The sequence below is a fragment of the Hypanus sabinus genome, chromosome 22, assembly GCF_030144855.1.
Source record: "Hypanus sabinus isolate sHypSab1 chromosome 22, sHypSab1.hap1, whole genome shotgun sequence".
Lineage (NCBI taxonomy): Eukaryota > Metazoa > Chordata > Chondrichthyes > Myliobatiformes > Dasyatidae > Hypanus > Hypanus sabinus.
In genome coordinates this window covers 32,954,754-32,972,328 of record NC_082727.1, presented here as the reverse complement: position 1 = coordinate 32,972,328, position 17,575 = coordinate 32,954,754, and the positions used below count along the sequence as shown (strand labels likewise).

Below are 17,575 nucleotides of genomic sequence, written 5' to 3'. Positions count from 1 at the left end.
TGAGAGGTGATAGGCAGCTAGAAGAGGAGGCAGAGTGAAGGTGGGGTGGTGGAAGGGGGAAGGAGGGAATTACCAGAAGTTGATGAATATGGATATATCCATATGGAGCAGCAACACCTCATATACCGTCTGGGTAGCCTCCAGCCCCTTGGTATGAACATCGACTTCTCCAACTTCTGGTAATTCCCTTCCTTAAACAGCAGAACAACATTAGCAATCCTCCAGTACTTCACCAGTCACTCGGGATGGTTTAAATATTACTGCTAGGGCTCCTGAAACTTCTGCACTTGCCTCCTGCAGGGTCTGAGGATTGCCTTGGAGATTTGTCCACCCTAAATTGTCACAAGACAGCAAACATCTTGTCTTCTGTAATTTGTATCGGGTCCATGAATTCACTGCTGTTTTGCCTCACTCTATCAACTGTGTCTCCATCTTCTGAATAAATCCAGATGCAAAAATCCATTTGAGATGTCTCTTTTGGCTCCTTGCATAGATTACAATTCTGATCTTCCAGGGGACCAATTTTGTCCTTCATAATCCTTTTGCTCGCAAAATATCTGTAGAACCCCTGAGGATTCTCCATCACCTAGTCTGCTAAGGCAACCTTCTGCCTTCTTTTAGTCTTCCGAATTCCTTTCTCAAGTGTTTTCTCATATTTGTTATACTCAAGTACCTGATTTGTTCAAACCTTATATGCACCTCCATTTTTTTCTTAGCCAGGGCCTTAATATCTCTTGAAAACCAAGGTTCCCAAAACCTGCTATGCTTGGCTTTTATTCTGACATGAACATACAAACTCTGTACTCTCAAAATTTAATTTTAGAAACCTTCCCACTTACCAAGTACACCTTTGCCAGAAAACAGTCTGTCCCAATCCACACTTGTCAGATCCTTTCTAATACCATCAAAATTAGCCTTTCTCCAATTTAGAATCTCAACCCCCAGACCAGATCTATTGTTCACTGTTGCCTTGAAACTAATGGTATTGTGATCACTAGATCCAAAGTGTTCCCCTCCATAAACATCTGTCACCTGCCCTTGTTTGTGTTGTGCTTCATATAGGAAGATCATAGGAAGGGATAAAGGAGAAAATATCTTGAAAAGAGACAATATTATCATCAAAAGTAATTCCTGTTCCATTTTCTCTCAGCAAGAAATGACTGTACTTCTAATTAAAAGTATCTGTTGTAGAGACTACCATTTGTTCACATGATGCAATCTGAAATATGTAATAAGGACTTGAATCATGAACATGCACTACAGCTCCAAAATTTTCTAGTTTTATGACAGCATGACAGAAGCTGCTTCAAGCATGCATGTTTCATGAATTTTCCTTAATGATTAACAAAGAGAGGAAATAAATCCAAACCTTTACCAGAATTGCAAAGAAGCATTTCCAATTTTAATGTAAGCTCAAATGCATAAAGTTGAACTGAAGAAAGTTTTAAAGTTCAACGTAAAATGCGTTATCAGAGTGCATACATGTCACTACATACAACCCTAAGGTTCTTCTTCTGCAGGCATAATCAGCAAATCTATAGAACAGTAACTGTAAACAGGATCAATGGACAACAAATGGTACAATAAATAATGAGCATGAAATAACAAGATAAAAGAGTCCCTAAATGTGTGTAGTTATCCCCTTTTGTTCAAGAGCCTGATGGTTGAAGGATAGTAACTGTTCTTAAACTTGGTGAACCTGGCAGCATGTAAAGGGATAGGATCTTTTTGTTTTGGAATATGTCACCAATCTTACCATATCAGTCTGCAAAGACAATAGCTGAATACATTTCCTCGAGTTCATGGTGAGCAAACACTTGCACTTAAACAGGCAACTTGCACATTCTGTTCTCCCAGTGAGCTGAACACAAAGCCAATTTATCAGATGTTACATTGCAGTAATATGGTGGCACCATTTTTCTCTTCACAAGACTGTGCTGGAAACACTCAGGAAATTAATTTATTTTATCATCATTCAATATGTCCCTTATAACCATCTTTAAGAGAATTTAATACTGCAGGTAGCTCTGAAGTGTTACAACCGTCATTATATGCAGTAAGAACCTGCAAATAGCAATGATATGATTTGTTAAATCTCTTTTGATGATTTGCCAGGAAGAATATATGATGCAGAACCATGTTCTTTTATGAAATCGACTACTGCATCCCTTAACATCAACTTGAATTCTTGGAGAAAATAAGGGAAAAATCATCTGAGGAGTGCTATCTTCAATATGGTGCATCTCCCTCATCAGCATACAGGTGTGCCAGCCCTGATTATAAGCATCACTCCTGGATAGTCTTGATCTTAATTATTTCTGAAAGCTATTCAGAGGCTTCTTTTTCTCAACAAGTAATGAGTTAGGTACAATTTAAAATATATTCTTAAAAATTCAGAATCAGAATCAGATTTATTATCACTGACATGTTGTGAAATTTGTTGTATTACAGCAGCAGTACAGAGCAAGACAAAGATAACTATAAGTAATTACACAGTAGAGAAGAGGAATAACAAAGTAGTATTCGGAAATCTGATGGTAATGAGGAAAAATAAGTTCCTGAAAATTTTTCTGTGCCTCTTCAGAGTCTTATACCTTTTACCCAATGGTGGTATAGGGAAGAGGACATATCCCTGATGCTCTCTTCTTGAGGCATCACCTCTAGAATATGTTCTCAAGGGTGGGGATGGTTGTGTCTATGACAGAGGTGGCTGAACCCGCAACTCTCTTCAGCCTTCTTTGACCTTTCAGATTGGAGTCTCCATATCAAATGATGAAACCAGCAGTCAGAATGCTTCAGTATACATCTTTAAAAATCTGCAAGTCACTAGTAACATACCAAATTGCTTTAAATTCCTAATGGAGTTACGGACAAGCCTTCTTCATTGTACATCAATGTGTTGGACTCAAGGTAGATTCTCTGTGATGATGACACCCAGAGACTTGAAGCTGCTCATTTTTTTTACCAGTGACGTCTCATTGAGGACTAGTGTATATCCTCCCAACTTCTCCTTACTTAAGTATACAATCAATTCCTTGGTCTTGCTGACAATGAGTGGGAGGTTGTTGTTGCAACACTACTGAACCAACTGATCATTCCTGTGTGCTTCCTTGTCACCATCTGAAATTCTGCCAATGACAATGGTGAATTTATAGGCAGTGTTCAAGTTGTGCCTAGTTACACAGTCATGAGCGTAGAGAGAGTGGAACGGTGGGCTAAACACTCATCCTTGAGGTGTGCTGTGTTGATGATCAGTGAGATGTTATTTTTGATCCTCATTAACTATGGTTTCCTGATAAGGAAGTCAAGCATTAAGTTACAGGGGCCTAGGTTTTGTAGCTTGTTGATTGTATTAAGTCAATGATTGTTACACAAGCATGGTGGTGGACGAACTCAAGTGCAGAACACAGGCGTGGAGGCAGAGTCAGGGGGCATTCTTGACATAGCAAGCACACAGTCAGTATCCAGGGGCAATGCTAGACTTAGAACTGGCAGTCCTAAGAACCATAAAACAAGGTTACTAACACCAGAGTCAACCAAAAAACTGGCAGTTCCTTGATGTGGTCACAGGGTTTTTATACTGCATTTGCTGATGGAAGGCAGGTGGTTGTAGTTACTGGAACCTGGGAATGATTGGAAACTAAACGAGGTGACTGAGGCCCAATTCCTGAGGAAAGTAGCCAGGTGGGTGATTGCTTAAAGGGACCATGACAGTGATGGTATTGAACATTGAGTTGTAATCAATAAACAGCAGCCTAACATATGATTTGCTGTTATCCAGATGCTCCAAAGCTGATTGGACAGGAGTGTGATTGTGTCTGTTGTAGACCTGTTGTAGCCATAAGCACATTGCAGCAGACTCAGGTCCTTGCTCAGGTAGGAGTTTCTAGCCATGACCAACCTCTCAAAGCACTTCATCATAGTAGACGTGAGTGCTTCTGGGCACTAGTCATTGAGGCAGCTCTCCTTCCTCTTACTGGGCACCAACATGACTGCTGCTCTTTTGAACTTCCAATTACAGCAGTGAAAAGCAAGAGATGTCCTTGAACAGTCCAGCCAGAAGGTCAGCACAGAATTTCAATACCATGCAACCTACACTGTTGGGGCCTGACACCTTGAGAAGGTTTATCTTCTTGAAGGATGTTCTGACATCTGCCGCAGAGTCAGAGATCACAGGGTCATCAGACGCTGTGGGGATTTGCAGAGGAATAATAGAATTCTCCCTTTCATAATGTGTATAAAGTATATAGTTCTAAACCACAGGAGATTTTAAAAATAATGATTTTGGCTATGCTTGACAAATTACATAAAGACAGGTTTTAGAAATTTTGACTTTTAAAATTGCACTGAGATTCAATCCAATTAATATCATTCATTTATAGGCCACTGTTAATAGCATTAATATAGTCTCCATGTTTCACAGCGATGCAATTTATGGAGTTTTTGAATTATTGTGAAAGCCTATTTTTAATTAACTCAATTTGCTCATGTAAATTAGGTTTAATTAGTACAATTAATATGCTATCCCTCTCAGCAAAATTATATATTCACTTTATTAACATAAAATTCATTGTTGAAATTAATAATGAAATGTAGTATTCCTACTAAATGCACTGTCACATATATCTTCTACTTTACATTACCTAATTTTGCTAGTGTAAAATAGAATACATATAATAGACAACAGGAATTTTAAAATAAGACATAGTTGTATTGGATCTTTCTAGGAGTACAGTTCCATGAGTCACAGACATCATTAATTTGGTCAATTTTGAAAAGTGTTTTTGGGGAATGTCAGAAGCATTTCTGATCAACTTCATAGAAGCCCATTAACTGCTCACCCAACACCTATACACGCACACTGCAACAAATGGCATGAAATAATAATGAGAGGAAGTCTGGCTGAGCTTGAGCAGGCCTTCTTCAATTACTAAACAGAAAAGGTTATGTAAAACTAGGAACTTTGTTTTTTCTCATTTTTCTACAGTGTTGAGAGAAAGTTTGTGAATGCTTTAGAATTTTCTCTATTAGTGCATAAATGTATGATCAGATCTTCATGTAAGCCCTAAAACTAGATAAAGGAAACTCAATCAAATAAATAACACAAAAAACATTATACTTGTTCATTTATTTATTGAGAAAAAATATCCAATATTACATGTATTTGTTGGAAAAAGTATGTGAATCTTTGCTTTCAGTAACTGGTGTGACCCCCTTGTACAGCAATCGATTCAGCCAAACATTTCCTGTAACTGTTGATCAGTCCTGCACATTGGCTTGGAGAAATTTTAGGTCATTCCCCCTTACAAAACTGCTTCAACTCTGGGATGTTGAGGGGCTTCCTTAGATGAACTGCTTGCTTCAGGTCCTTTCACAACATGTGACTTGGCCATTCCAGCGTTTTCAAAATTACAAACTTTGGAGAAGTGTTTCTGAAAAGCTCCGGTTTCGGGGGACAAAAAGCACTGTTTTAGTGTGGACGGAGGGTAAAAACGAAGAGAAAAAGATTCGGTTACGTATTTATCCAGTGTAGTGTGGATGTAGCCTGAATAAAAGTGAACCAATCAGGGGATAATTTAATGAAGAACATGATTTTCATGTATTAGCTTCAAGAACTAATATATAATGCTCTTACACTATCATTTGTCTCCTCAGTACATCTTCCAGGTTTGAGGATAGATGTGCCATTATATAAATATCTTCAGAATCCATGCCAGCACTGTTCTGTGAGCAGTCCACAGAGATTCTTTTCGAAGACAGGATGGATAGTATCACTGTTATCAAATCCATTGAGTTTGAGAAATCCCAGGCTCACAGATTTATGTCCACAATTGGAACATTCACATTCATGAAACAAACGTCTGGGAATTCATTATGGTAATTATTTAAACAAAATTTACAATTACAATATATCTTAAGATTGCTCAATAACTAAAACGTAAAGTTACAGTCAAACACGGCACAGAGATTAAGCAATGAAATCTGAGTGCCAATGCTGTGTAAATCAATGTAACTATTAATAAATAAATTAAATGCACTCTATGAAATATACTTTACCTCAAATACACCTTTTTGGAGCAAGTAATGAACACAAGAGTTTCTGTAGAAGCTGAAATCCAGAGCAACAGACACAAAATACTAGGAAACTCAGCAGGCCCGGGAGCACCTATGAAAATAATACAGTCAATGTTTCGGGCTGAGACCCTTCATCAGAAATCCCGATGAAGGATCTCGGCTGAAATGTCAACTGTTTATTCATTTCCGTAGATGCTGCCTGACCTCCTGTGTTGCTTCAGTAATTTGTGTGTGTTTGTTTTTGGAGCAAGCTCCAGTTGGCTGCATGGTACAGAATATTCTCAAAGATACACAATGATTCACTGCAATTTATGACCTTCTTCTTGGCCCTCCTACCTAAACATAATTAGCCAGTTAAAGCTAGATTGAAATACTTGCTGGAATTCATTCACACTTGCCTGATCTGAATAAAGATGGTTCTTTTGTGAAGATTTGAATACAGAGATTGAGGATTTCTTATAATAAAAGCAATAAAGCTTGCAATAGGACTCCCTGGATTCCATTATTTGTCCACAGTGTCATTCTAAACATCTGGCCAATGTATCAAGCACCACAGGTAATAATAGCCAAATGATGCAGGACTGTGCTACCCAGGCTTTATTATTGCTTCCACGATCTATTCACTATCAGCGATGACCTTTCATTCACATTGAGGACATGGCAGAAGTACAAATTATCTTCCCTAAGGACTCATGTGAAAAGACACAATCAGTAACAGAAATCAGGAGAATGCCAAAAGATACTCGCTTTCCGAGATCCTGCTTTGTAGTTTTATAAACTCCATGCTTAACGAATATTACACAGCAAAACTAAAGTAACTGAAGGAGATTTTTTTCCCTATGCCAATCACCAAACAACCACCTAGCATTGTGCTATCCTCTGGTCTACTTGAGCAATTTAACATACTCAGTATAGGTCAAAATCTATACATATTATTATAATAATGTAGATCATTGAAACTGACAAAGTCAAGCTAAACACTGAAGATATTCTATATTTGCTGTAATGCAAGACATATCATTGAAATCAATTGTTCATAGCATATGCACTTAGTAATACATGACAAATTAAATATCAGTCTGAGACAAAATAAAAAAAATAACATTTTGGGACTGCAGGCTTGTTCCTGAATTAATACAGCCAGCTCGTTATAAATAATTAGCAGGAGTTAGGAACAGAAACCCAAAATCACTGGTTAGCATCCTATCTTTAGTGTTCATATGAAGAAGAAAATGAGCTCCCCAGATTATCCAGCGGTCCAGTGGGGGTTGCCATCGGCTTTTATTATCTGTATTTTTCATCTTTGCAAATGTTTGACTTTGAGATGTCTGAAGCTGAAGACCAGCAAAATAATATATCTTCATCCATAATATAGACTAAAAATTTAAATACAAGAAGGCATTTAGACTAATTAATTGAATTCCTGTATCACTTATTTTATATAAATTTTCTGTTTTTTTATTTATAATTTCTCTGGATTGGGTTTTTAGCCTTTCATCTGATATAATCTTATGATCTATTAAAATTGCTATTACTATTAGATGTAGAATGGATCTGGGAAATTTGATTTGGATTCAGAAGAAATAAATGGAAATTTTAACATGGTGAATACATGGGAATGGCTGCAGTCATGGACAGGGTTTAAATCATGCCTTGGGAACATAGTCTCCAATCTACCTGCATCCACATTATACTGAGACAGGGCAGTGGGTGGGAGATAATACACAGCAGAAAAAAAACACTGACATTTTAATTATGCTAATAAATCTGTAAATCTATGATTTTCCTTCACACCCTTGAAACCTGCCAGCTGAAGCAAGGCTGCTTCAAAGTTAAGGTATCGGCCTTAAATGCATTTACTCATGACTAGGAAATATAAGAGATTTTCTTCTGGTGCTCTGAAAAAATTATTTGTCCCTTCTACATTTCATATAAGGAACACCTGTGGAATCAGATGCTCCCCTCTGGGACTGGTTTCCAGATCGGTCTGTATTACACTTAATGCTATGGAATTTTAACCAGTTCAATTTGATTGACAGGTTGTCACAGTGATCCACAAGACTGACCAAAAACAATTGTGGTCTGCCCTGAGAGACATGTTAATCTAGCCGAATGGATTAAAACTTCATAGCATACAGCTCAACACAGTCTTCTGGGAAATCCCAGCCAATGCTCACCTCTTGTCCTTTCATATAGCACATCTAGTATGTAACCAGTTTGCTAAAGTTAACAGAGTTCATAGATTTCAGAAATGTGAGCCAGCATTGTGCCTGTTGCCATGAGATATCCATAGAGTTTGTAACTTGGGAGATGAGGATGGTTGGTTTGATTGGCAAACCGGTCAGAGATACACTGCAGACAATATACAGAGGAACACCAACAGAAGACAGGCAACTGGGCTGGAAAGGAGGCCTGGCTTGGCTAGAAGAAATGTGATCATCTCAAGTCTAGAACTGTTTAGAAGCAAAGGAAGAAAAGGCAGCTGTCATCAAATACTGCATTACTTTACTGATGACTAGGAAATATGAGAGATTTTCTTTTGGTGCTCTGAAAGCTTATTGTCCCTTCTAAAGAGCACCTGTGGAATCAGATTGTCCTTCAGAAGGATTTTGAAGTTAATTGAATCAACATTAGATTACGGGTCGTGCTTGCTTCTCCTCTATAAAATCATGCATCATTATGAAAATGAAATGGCAACCAAAGAATATCCTTCTCAATGTTGTGACACATAAAAACCAGAAAAATATCTCCCCCTCCCACCTGTATGTGTAAACAGTACCTGTAATCTTCTTGTGTAAAGCGTGGAATTACAGATGGTTGCAGTACAGTAACTTCGACTATGGTGGTATTAAATTTCATTGGTTCTCCATCATCATAAGCAATTACTGCCAGCTGAATGCGACAGAACAAGTAAACCATTTAAAATTATAATCACTTTATAAAATCAACAACGAATATCAAAAATAAACTACACTTGCTGGAAATAAAACCAGAAGAAGCTGGGAGCACTCAAAAAGTCAGGCAGCATTTGTGAAAGAGAAACAAAGACAATGTTTCAGATGTGTTATCAGAAACACAGGAGTTTCTGCAGATGCTGGACATCCTGAGCACACACGCAAAATGCTGCAGGAACTCCAGAGAGTTGTGGATCTATGGAAAGCTCTGCCTCAGAAGGCAGTGGAGGCCGATTCTCTGGATGCTTTCAAGAAAGAGTTAGATAGAGTTCTTAAAGATAGCGGAGTCAAGGGATATGGGAGAAGGCAGGAACGGGGTACTGATTATGGATGATCAGCCATGATCACATTGAATGGCGGTGCTGGCTTGAAGGGCCAAATAGCCTACTCCTGTACCAATTGTCTATTGTCTAACTCAGCAGGACAGGCAGCATCTACAGAGAGGAATAAAGGATCAAAATTTCAGAACTAGAAAGGAAGGGCGAAGAAGCCAAAATAGGTAGGTGGGAGGAGAGGAAGGAGTACAAGTGGGCAGGTAACTGGTGAAGCCAGGTGAGGGGGAAGATAGGGTGGTAGACAACTTTCTCCACAGGTGTTCTGCAGCTTTTTCTGGTTTTACTTAATAAAAACAACAACCAGCTATAATATTAAAATTCAGTTGACAAGAAAGTAAATTGTTTAATTGTTTAAATTGTTTAAAATTAAACTATTTAAAATTAAATTAAAATTGTTTAAAAGTAAATTGTAAACTGTTTCTATCAGCTGCATGCAATCACGAATGATGCTTTCCTCAGAGTGAATTATGTTAACAACTGTTTCCAGGTCATTTTGCTTAATTCCTGAAATTCATCCAGGCACCACATTTTGGCAGTAGCATGCTGGTTACCCCATGATGCATTGCGCCTTTCGGAGTACCGCTAAAAAACATTATTTTGGGAAGAAGCATCAATTGGCTTTGCATGTTGCCTATTAAGTTCCAAATGAAGTTTGTAGAATAAGTGTTGGGGACATGATCAGAACAGTCTTTAACGTCCACTGCCACTCTCACCAGCACATATTTTAGCCTGCAGTAAAATTTCAAGGCAAAATTGTATATGTTACCTTGAAAACTGTATTAGGTTCCTCATTGAGATTTACTCGAGTAAGCACCTGCCCTGTGTCTTCCTCCACTTCAAATATGCTTGCACTGTATGGAAACTCGGTCAGATCCACCTTGTATCGGACACTGCTTGCTGGGCTCCCCTGTATAAAGGAGCAACATAGAAGGAAAAAGAATGTAAATCCAAATTTAGATATAAATACATACCTTCTTCATTTAATTTACAAACAGACACAAAACTAACAGGAAAAAAACAGACAAGATTAAACTTCCTTCTGATCTGCCTTTTATGTGGTATTTTAATGATCTTGAAGTGACTGGATATTTTACTTTCTATGCTGCTAAATGGTTGAAGTTTGTGGGATGACCTCAGAGTATAGAAAGTTCTTCAAGTCTCCCTGGTTCCCAGTATTGAAAATATAAGTAATAATGTAAGACTTATCAAGCATCTACACAATATCAATAACAAGTTATATTGATAGCTTCTCTAAAATAATGACCATTATTTATCTAGCACAAATTGATTAGACAATGACCAAGAAATAAAGAAAGAAATTTAGACAAGATAAAGTAAGCATTTGAGGTCTTTAGCTGAACCTAATCCTGATGTCGGTCAGTTTGGAAATTAGCAAAACACTATTACAAGTTATTTCATGTCCGTGATGGCATCTATTGCAATGACAAAATGCCAAAGCCCTAAAAGATTATTGTAAAGTACCTACTTTGATGACAAGCTGGATATAAAATCATTGGCACACATACACAAAGCAAACATGTCCTGTTCAATTTAACGACTTGTCCCTGTTAGGTTGCAAAGCAAGATTTGCATTAATTTCTAGTAACTACTATAGTGCAAATGTGAAAGTACAACAGAGGTTTACAAGGAGGGTGCCACGGAAGAAGTTTAATCACGAGGAGAGATTAGATAGCCTTGGCTTCTTTGATACTGGGAAGGCTGAGGGGAGACTAAGTAAAATTTAAACACAACAGGGGACTAATCAGAGTTAATAGCAAAGAGATCGGTTAAAAACTCAGACATATAAATTTAAGTAGTTTGGACAATGAGATTTTCCTTACACCAATGAGTGGAATGATTCTGATATAGAGTGCCTGAGGTTATGGTGAAGCCTAAAGCCATATCAGTTTTAAAATAAAAACAGAAACTGCTTGAAATACTCTTGACAAAGTATCTTAGATCTGAATCACTGATTCTGTTTCTCCCTCCACAGGTGCTCCCTGACCTGTTGAATGTTTCCAACATTTTCTGCTTTTATTTCAGTTTTCTTTTCAACAGCTGCAGTCTTTTTTAAAAGTACTAGGACAGATATTGTAACAGTGAATCTAAGAGCTGCCTTGAAAGCCATGAAGATAAGGAATGAGAAAGGCATGACCACGTTAATGGGGCTATAGACCAGCTAGCAGTCCATGTTATTTATAGGAACAATTTTGTTGCAAGAAACGTAAGTTTGTTATTGTAGGTGATTTTAATTTTCCACATATAGAGTGGGTCCCACACTCTAAAAGGACAAGATGGGATAGTTTGTCAAATGTGTTCAGGAAAGTTTCCTTCATCAGTACATAGAAGTCTCAACTACAGAGTGTGTGACAGAGCAGGTGATAGATGTTTAGGTAGGGGAACTCTTTTCATCTGGTGATCAAAGTAAATATGGAAAAGAATAGTCTGCTGGTGGAAATTTTAAATACGAGTAAGGCCAATTTTGGTGGTATCGGAAAGGATCTAGAAAGTGTGGATTTGGATGGGTTGTTTTCTAGCAAAGGTATACTTGGTAAGTGGGAGACCTTCAAAAGTGAAATTGTGAGAGTACAAAGATCGTACGTGCCTGTCTGAATAAACAGTAAAGATAATAGGTTTAGAGAATCTCAGTTTTCAAGAGACATTGAGGGCCTGGTTAAGAAAAAGAAGGAGGTGCATAGGTGGTATAGGCAGGCAGAAACAAATGAGTTACTTATGAAGTATAAGAAATGCAAGTGAACACTTAAGAAATAAATCAGGAGGGCTTAAAGAAGGCACGACGTTGCCCTAGCAGACAAGGTGAATCCTAGGGGATTCTACAGATATGTTAAGAACAAAAGGACTGTAAGGTCCTCTGAAAGATTAGAACAGTAATCCATGCTTGGAGCCAAACTAGATGGGGTGAGACAATATTAAATGGATTTTTGGCAACTCCATATACTCAGGACGTGGACACAGAGTCTATAGAACTAAGACAATTTAATGTAAACAAGTGTGAGGTATTGCACTTTAGGGTGGTATATCAACTGATCGGGTAAAACAAGTCTATAATTCATTGAAAGAGACGTCTCAGAGAGACAAAGCCATAAGACAGCTTTTGGTACATTGGCCCTCATAAATCAAAGTATTGTGAACAGGAGATCGTATGATATGTTGACGTTCTGTAAGACGTTGGTGAGGTGTAATTTGGCATATTATATGCAGTTTTGGTCACCTGCCAACAGGAAGGATGTCAAAAGGTTGAAAGAGTACAGAGAAAATCTACAAGGATGTTGCCGGGACTGGAGGACCTGTGTTATGAGGAAAGATTGAATAGGTTAGTACTTTATTCCTTAGAACATAGAAGATTGAGAGGAGATTCAATAGAGATATACAAAATTATGAGGGGTATAGATAGGGTAAATTCATGCAGGGATTTTCCACTGAGGTTCGGCGTGAATACAAGTGGAGGTCATCGATTAAGGGTGAAGGGTGAGGTCATGGGTTAGGGGGAACAGCAGGAAAAATTTCTTCAGTTAGAGGGCGTGAAAGTGTGGAATGAGCTGTCAGCACAGTGGTTCAGGTGAGCTCGATTTCAATGCTTAAGCGAAGTTTGGATAGGTACATGGATGGCAGGGGTGTGTAGAGCTATGGTCTGGGTGCAAGTTGATGGGACGAGGCAGTTTAAATGGTTTGGCATGGACTAGATGGGCCAAAGAGCCTTTTTCTCTGCTGTACTTGTGTATGAATTTATGACTCTAAGTGCACATCAACACAAACTAACTTAATAGGATCAGCTCTCATGGACTGAGTGGCCTATTCCTGTTCCAAGTGTTTCTATGTACTTTTTTATAAGTATGTTTATAACATTCACATAAAAATAATTGATTATGCTAAATTTCAACACAGAAAATTAGTGGGAAAACAAGTCTACCAGAGGGACTGCAGTGCATATTATAAATAATTCAGATTCAAATTCACATTTCTTTACCATATGTACATTGAAACATACAGTGAAATGCATCATTTGTGTTATCAACCAACATGTCTAAGGATATGCTGGCAGGCAGCCTGCAAGTGTCGCCACAAATTCTGGCATCAACATAGCATTGTCTACAATGCTCGGCAGAACAACACAGAACAAAATACAACAAAACACAATAAACATTTAATCAACAACAGCAAAACAAGCCCTGTTCTTCCTTCTGCCGACCTATATGTGCACACACACACTTCTCCAACCCCAGGACTCCAGCCATCAGTGGACTCGGACTCGCAGATGTAGTCCAGGTGCAGAGTGACGGGCTTAGGCAGATTACCTGTTCAGCATGGACTAGGTGGCTGAAGGGCCTTTTTCTGTGCTGTATTTCTTGATGACTCAAATGTAAGGATCTTACACCGCTGTAGCTATTGCATTACTCAATTTTGCATAGTTTAATTAAAGATAATCTGACAGTTACAACAGAGCAGTTTCCTGGAGAATGTAAAGAAGTGATGACAATGCTGCACAATTCTAAAGGGGATAAAAATTTAGAGTGAAATGCAGGTTTTAAGAAGTTTAATTATATTTACCAGCACTGCTGTGGACAGCATGATTTAGACTGAATGAGTCTTTAGGTTGTAAAATCTAATCAGTGAACTGGACTGTGAATGACAAATAGTTACAGCTGTTTCATTGCTGCTGTGAGGTTCTTAACCTTTTTTACGTCCTGCACCCCTTTGACAATCCCATGAAGCCTGTGGACCCCTTCTCGGAATGACGTATTAAATTATATAAAATTAAATGCATAGGATTACAAAATAAACTAATTATATTGAAATACAGTTAACAAAATAATAAAAAAATGAATTTGTGATATAGTAAAATATGCACATTAAAGAAAGAGTATACATTTTAAGTATAGACAAGATAAAATTTGTTGTTGTTGCTTAGCTTGATTAAGAATATCATCAACTACTATAATTTCGAAGTAGTGATGAGCGTGACATAAATGATATCTTGAGATATTTTTTACAACTACAACATGATATGAAAATATCTGTGATTTCTATTGGTGACAAACTCATAGTTACTGCTAATGCTACTGTAGTTTATTGCCTATATTCATAATTGAAGGAAATGCTAAATTTCAGTTGGAGGTTAGTGGGAATGAAGATGTAAATTTTTACCCACCCAAGATCATGGGCCCACTGGAATTGGGGGTACATGGACCCCAGGTTAAAAACTCCTGCTCTAGACTGTCTTATATCTACTCCACTGTAGAGGAAACATTTTTATTCATAAGTCTCTGTTCATCCATTCCAATTCTGTTGATTGGTGTTATGTTTTGAAACACCAGAACATAAAATATAAAGCTAATTAAAAGAAAACACGGAGCCCTGAAAGCATATCTTAGTTTCATTTTTACTTTTAGCAAGGTACGCACTTATGACATGGTAGCGTAATGATGTAAGCCATTCACATACTTTTACATTTTACCCGTGATGAATTATGTAAACAAAGGAAGCTTAATCAAACAATATTTTTACAATATTATTCACATAATAATGAAATATTAAATATACAACACTCCTCCCTGCTTAGCTATAAACTCCAACTCAATATAAAGTGCACTTCTATATCCATAGACACAGAAAACCTTGGTAACATCCTCCGGGCACATCCACAACATAGTAAATCTTAAATTTTCCAGAGTGCAGGTGCAGATGCTACTCCAAAAATAAGCCTAATATAGCGATAAAGTCCTTTGTGAGTGTTTATGGTGAGAAACACTTAGGACTCTTCATCCATCTCCATCTGGAGGTAGGCCTCAGCTTAGTCCACTTTGCTGAAGTGATTCCCTCTAGAAAGGTCTGCAAAGATATCCTCTATCCTGGGCAGTTGGAATTGATCTACTTTCAATAATGGGTTGATGGTGACCTTAAAATCACCAGAGATCCTGACAGACCTATTCTTCTTGGCTACTGGGACCAATGGTGTTGCCCATGGGCTCCACTCAATGTTGAAAAGAATTCCTTCAGCCTCCATGCAATTTAGCTCACTGGTTACTTTATCACAGATGGTATAAGGACCTGGGTGGGCTCTGCAAAACTACGGTGTGGCATCTTCATTTACCACTATTTTACTCTTGACGAGTTTGCGTTTTCCAGTGTCACCCCTGAACACTGCCGTGGCATCATCCGTACCTTTCTTAATTCACTTTCCGTTGACTCTGTTGCAGGGGACGTGGCATGCAAATGGTGGATGGATCTCCAATCAACTTGTAGTTGTCTCAACCAGTCATGTCGCCATATGTTAACCCTTCCATTTTTAACACATACAAGCCCAATATGGCTTGATTGTTGTTGAATTTCACTGTTACGAGTGTCATTCCCACGGGAATTATCTTTTCTCCAGTTTAAGTTCTCAGCTGGATGTCACCTGGTTTCAACTCAATATCCTAGAAACGCCATTCAAACTCATTTTGTGGAATGATTGAAACAGCCAAGCCAATGTCCAATTCCATTTCAATTAATTTGCTGCTTACTTCTGGTGTAAGCCATTTTTTGTTTGTCTATTGTTAGCTTTCACATTATAAATCTCAAGGCTCCTGTGTCACTCTCATCATTATCAGATTTTGCCTTTAAGTCTGCTTCGGTCTGGTTTATGTAATGGTAACCCATTAGTTCAGCCAGGTCAGTTTCAGTTTAGATGTTGTAATTTTGTTCACGGTCACTTTCATTGCTGATTGCAACTCAATTGTGTCCCTGTCTGCTGCTTCCATTGATACAGTGATTTCAACTGCTCCTTAAATGTGAGTTGTGTTTCAGTTAGAATCTGATTTTGAATGCTTTCTTGTAAGATTCCACAAACTAAATGATCTTTCAGTGCATCATTAAGCCCATAACTGAAATGACAATGCTCAGACATTTTCAATGCTGAAATAGACTCCCCAACCTTTTGATTCTGCTTATGAAAACTAAAGCATTCTGCAATCAACAATGGCTTTGGTTCTAACTGTTGCTGCATTACTTTCACAATATTGACTGGTTTGGTTAGAGCAGTTAAACTTGTAAGAAAACTATGTTTTTCCACCCAATGCAATCAGCAAAACTGGCACTTACTTTTCATTGGCTATTTCACTTGTTTAAAAATATTGCTCAATTCACTCAGTATACAATATCCAATTGTCTTTCGTGTAATCGAGTATGTCTACCTTTACAATGTAGCCAGCCATTTCTTCCTTTTGTTTTTATTTATGATTACTACCACCCAGTACTCACTGTTCATGAACCCATTCTACCTTTTTTTAAACTCAACAGTCTTTCTTTTCCCTTTCAAAGAAACAAATGTTTCACTGCTGTTTTAAAAACTCAAACATCTTGCTATGCTTTCTATTAACTTTAAAGTCACACTACACATTTTTTTTAACTTGAAAGCCTCACTGTACTTCACCAAATAGGTAGCCATCTTGGGTTTGTCTTAAAACCTACTCATCAACACTGTTATGTTTTGTAACTCCAAAACATAAAACTAATTGAAGAAAAACATCAAGCCAGGAATGCATGTCTTAGTTTCATTTTTAACGAGGCATGTTCTTTTATGACATGGTGGCGTTATGATGTATCCCATTCACGTACTTTACAAGTTCAAAGTAAATTTATTATCAAAGTACATACATATATGTCACCAGAGACAACCCTGAGATTCATTTTCTTGCAGGTATACTGAATAAATCCAATAATTATGAGAATCAATGAAAGACCACCCCAGCAGGATGGACAAGACAACAAACTAAGCAGATATAAAGATCAACAACAGCAACAGCAACAATAATAATAATGATAATAATAATAATAATAATAAAATAAGCAATAAATGTTGAGAACATGGATAAAGCGTCTTTGAAAGTGAGACCATGAGTTGTGGGAACATTTCACTGATGCGGCCAGTGATGTTGAGTTAAGTAATCCTCTTTGGTTCAAGAGCCTGATGTTTGAGGGGTAATAACTGTTCTTGAACCTGGTGGTAAGAATCCTGAGGCTCCTACACCTCTTTCCTGATGGCAGCAGCAAGAAGTGAGCATGACCTGAGTGGTGGGGGTGCCTGATGATAGATGCTGCTTTCCTGTGACAATGCTACTCAATGTTGAGGAGGGGTTTTCCTGTGAGGGACTGCGCCATATCCACTGTGCCATATCTAATACTTTTTATAGGATTTTCCATTCAAAGGCA

General features: G+C 37.8%; 1 protein-coding gene across 1 annotated transcript in view; it reads right to left on the bottom strand.

Moving 5' to 3' along the window:
- pcdh15b (protocadherin-related 15b) overlaps positions 1–17,575 on the bottom strand; it is an 831,732-nt gene that overhangs the window by 180,423 nt on the left and 633,734 nt on the right. Inside the window, exons 23-24 of the mRNA XM_059948101.1 lie at positions 10,131–10,271; positions 8,855–8,967 (exon numbers count right to left, since the gene is read on the bottom strand). Of these exons, the coding sequence (XP_059804084.1) occupies positions 8,855–8,967; positions 10,131–10,271 (254 nt within the window). The remainder of the gene's footprint in view (positions 1–8,854; positions 8,968–10,130; positions 10,272–17,575) is intronic.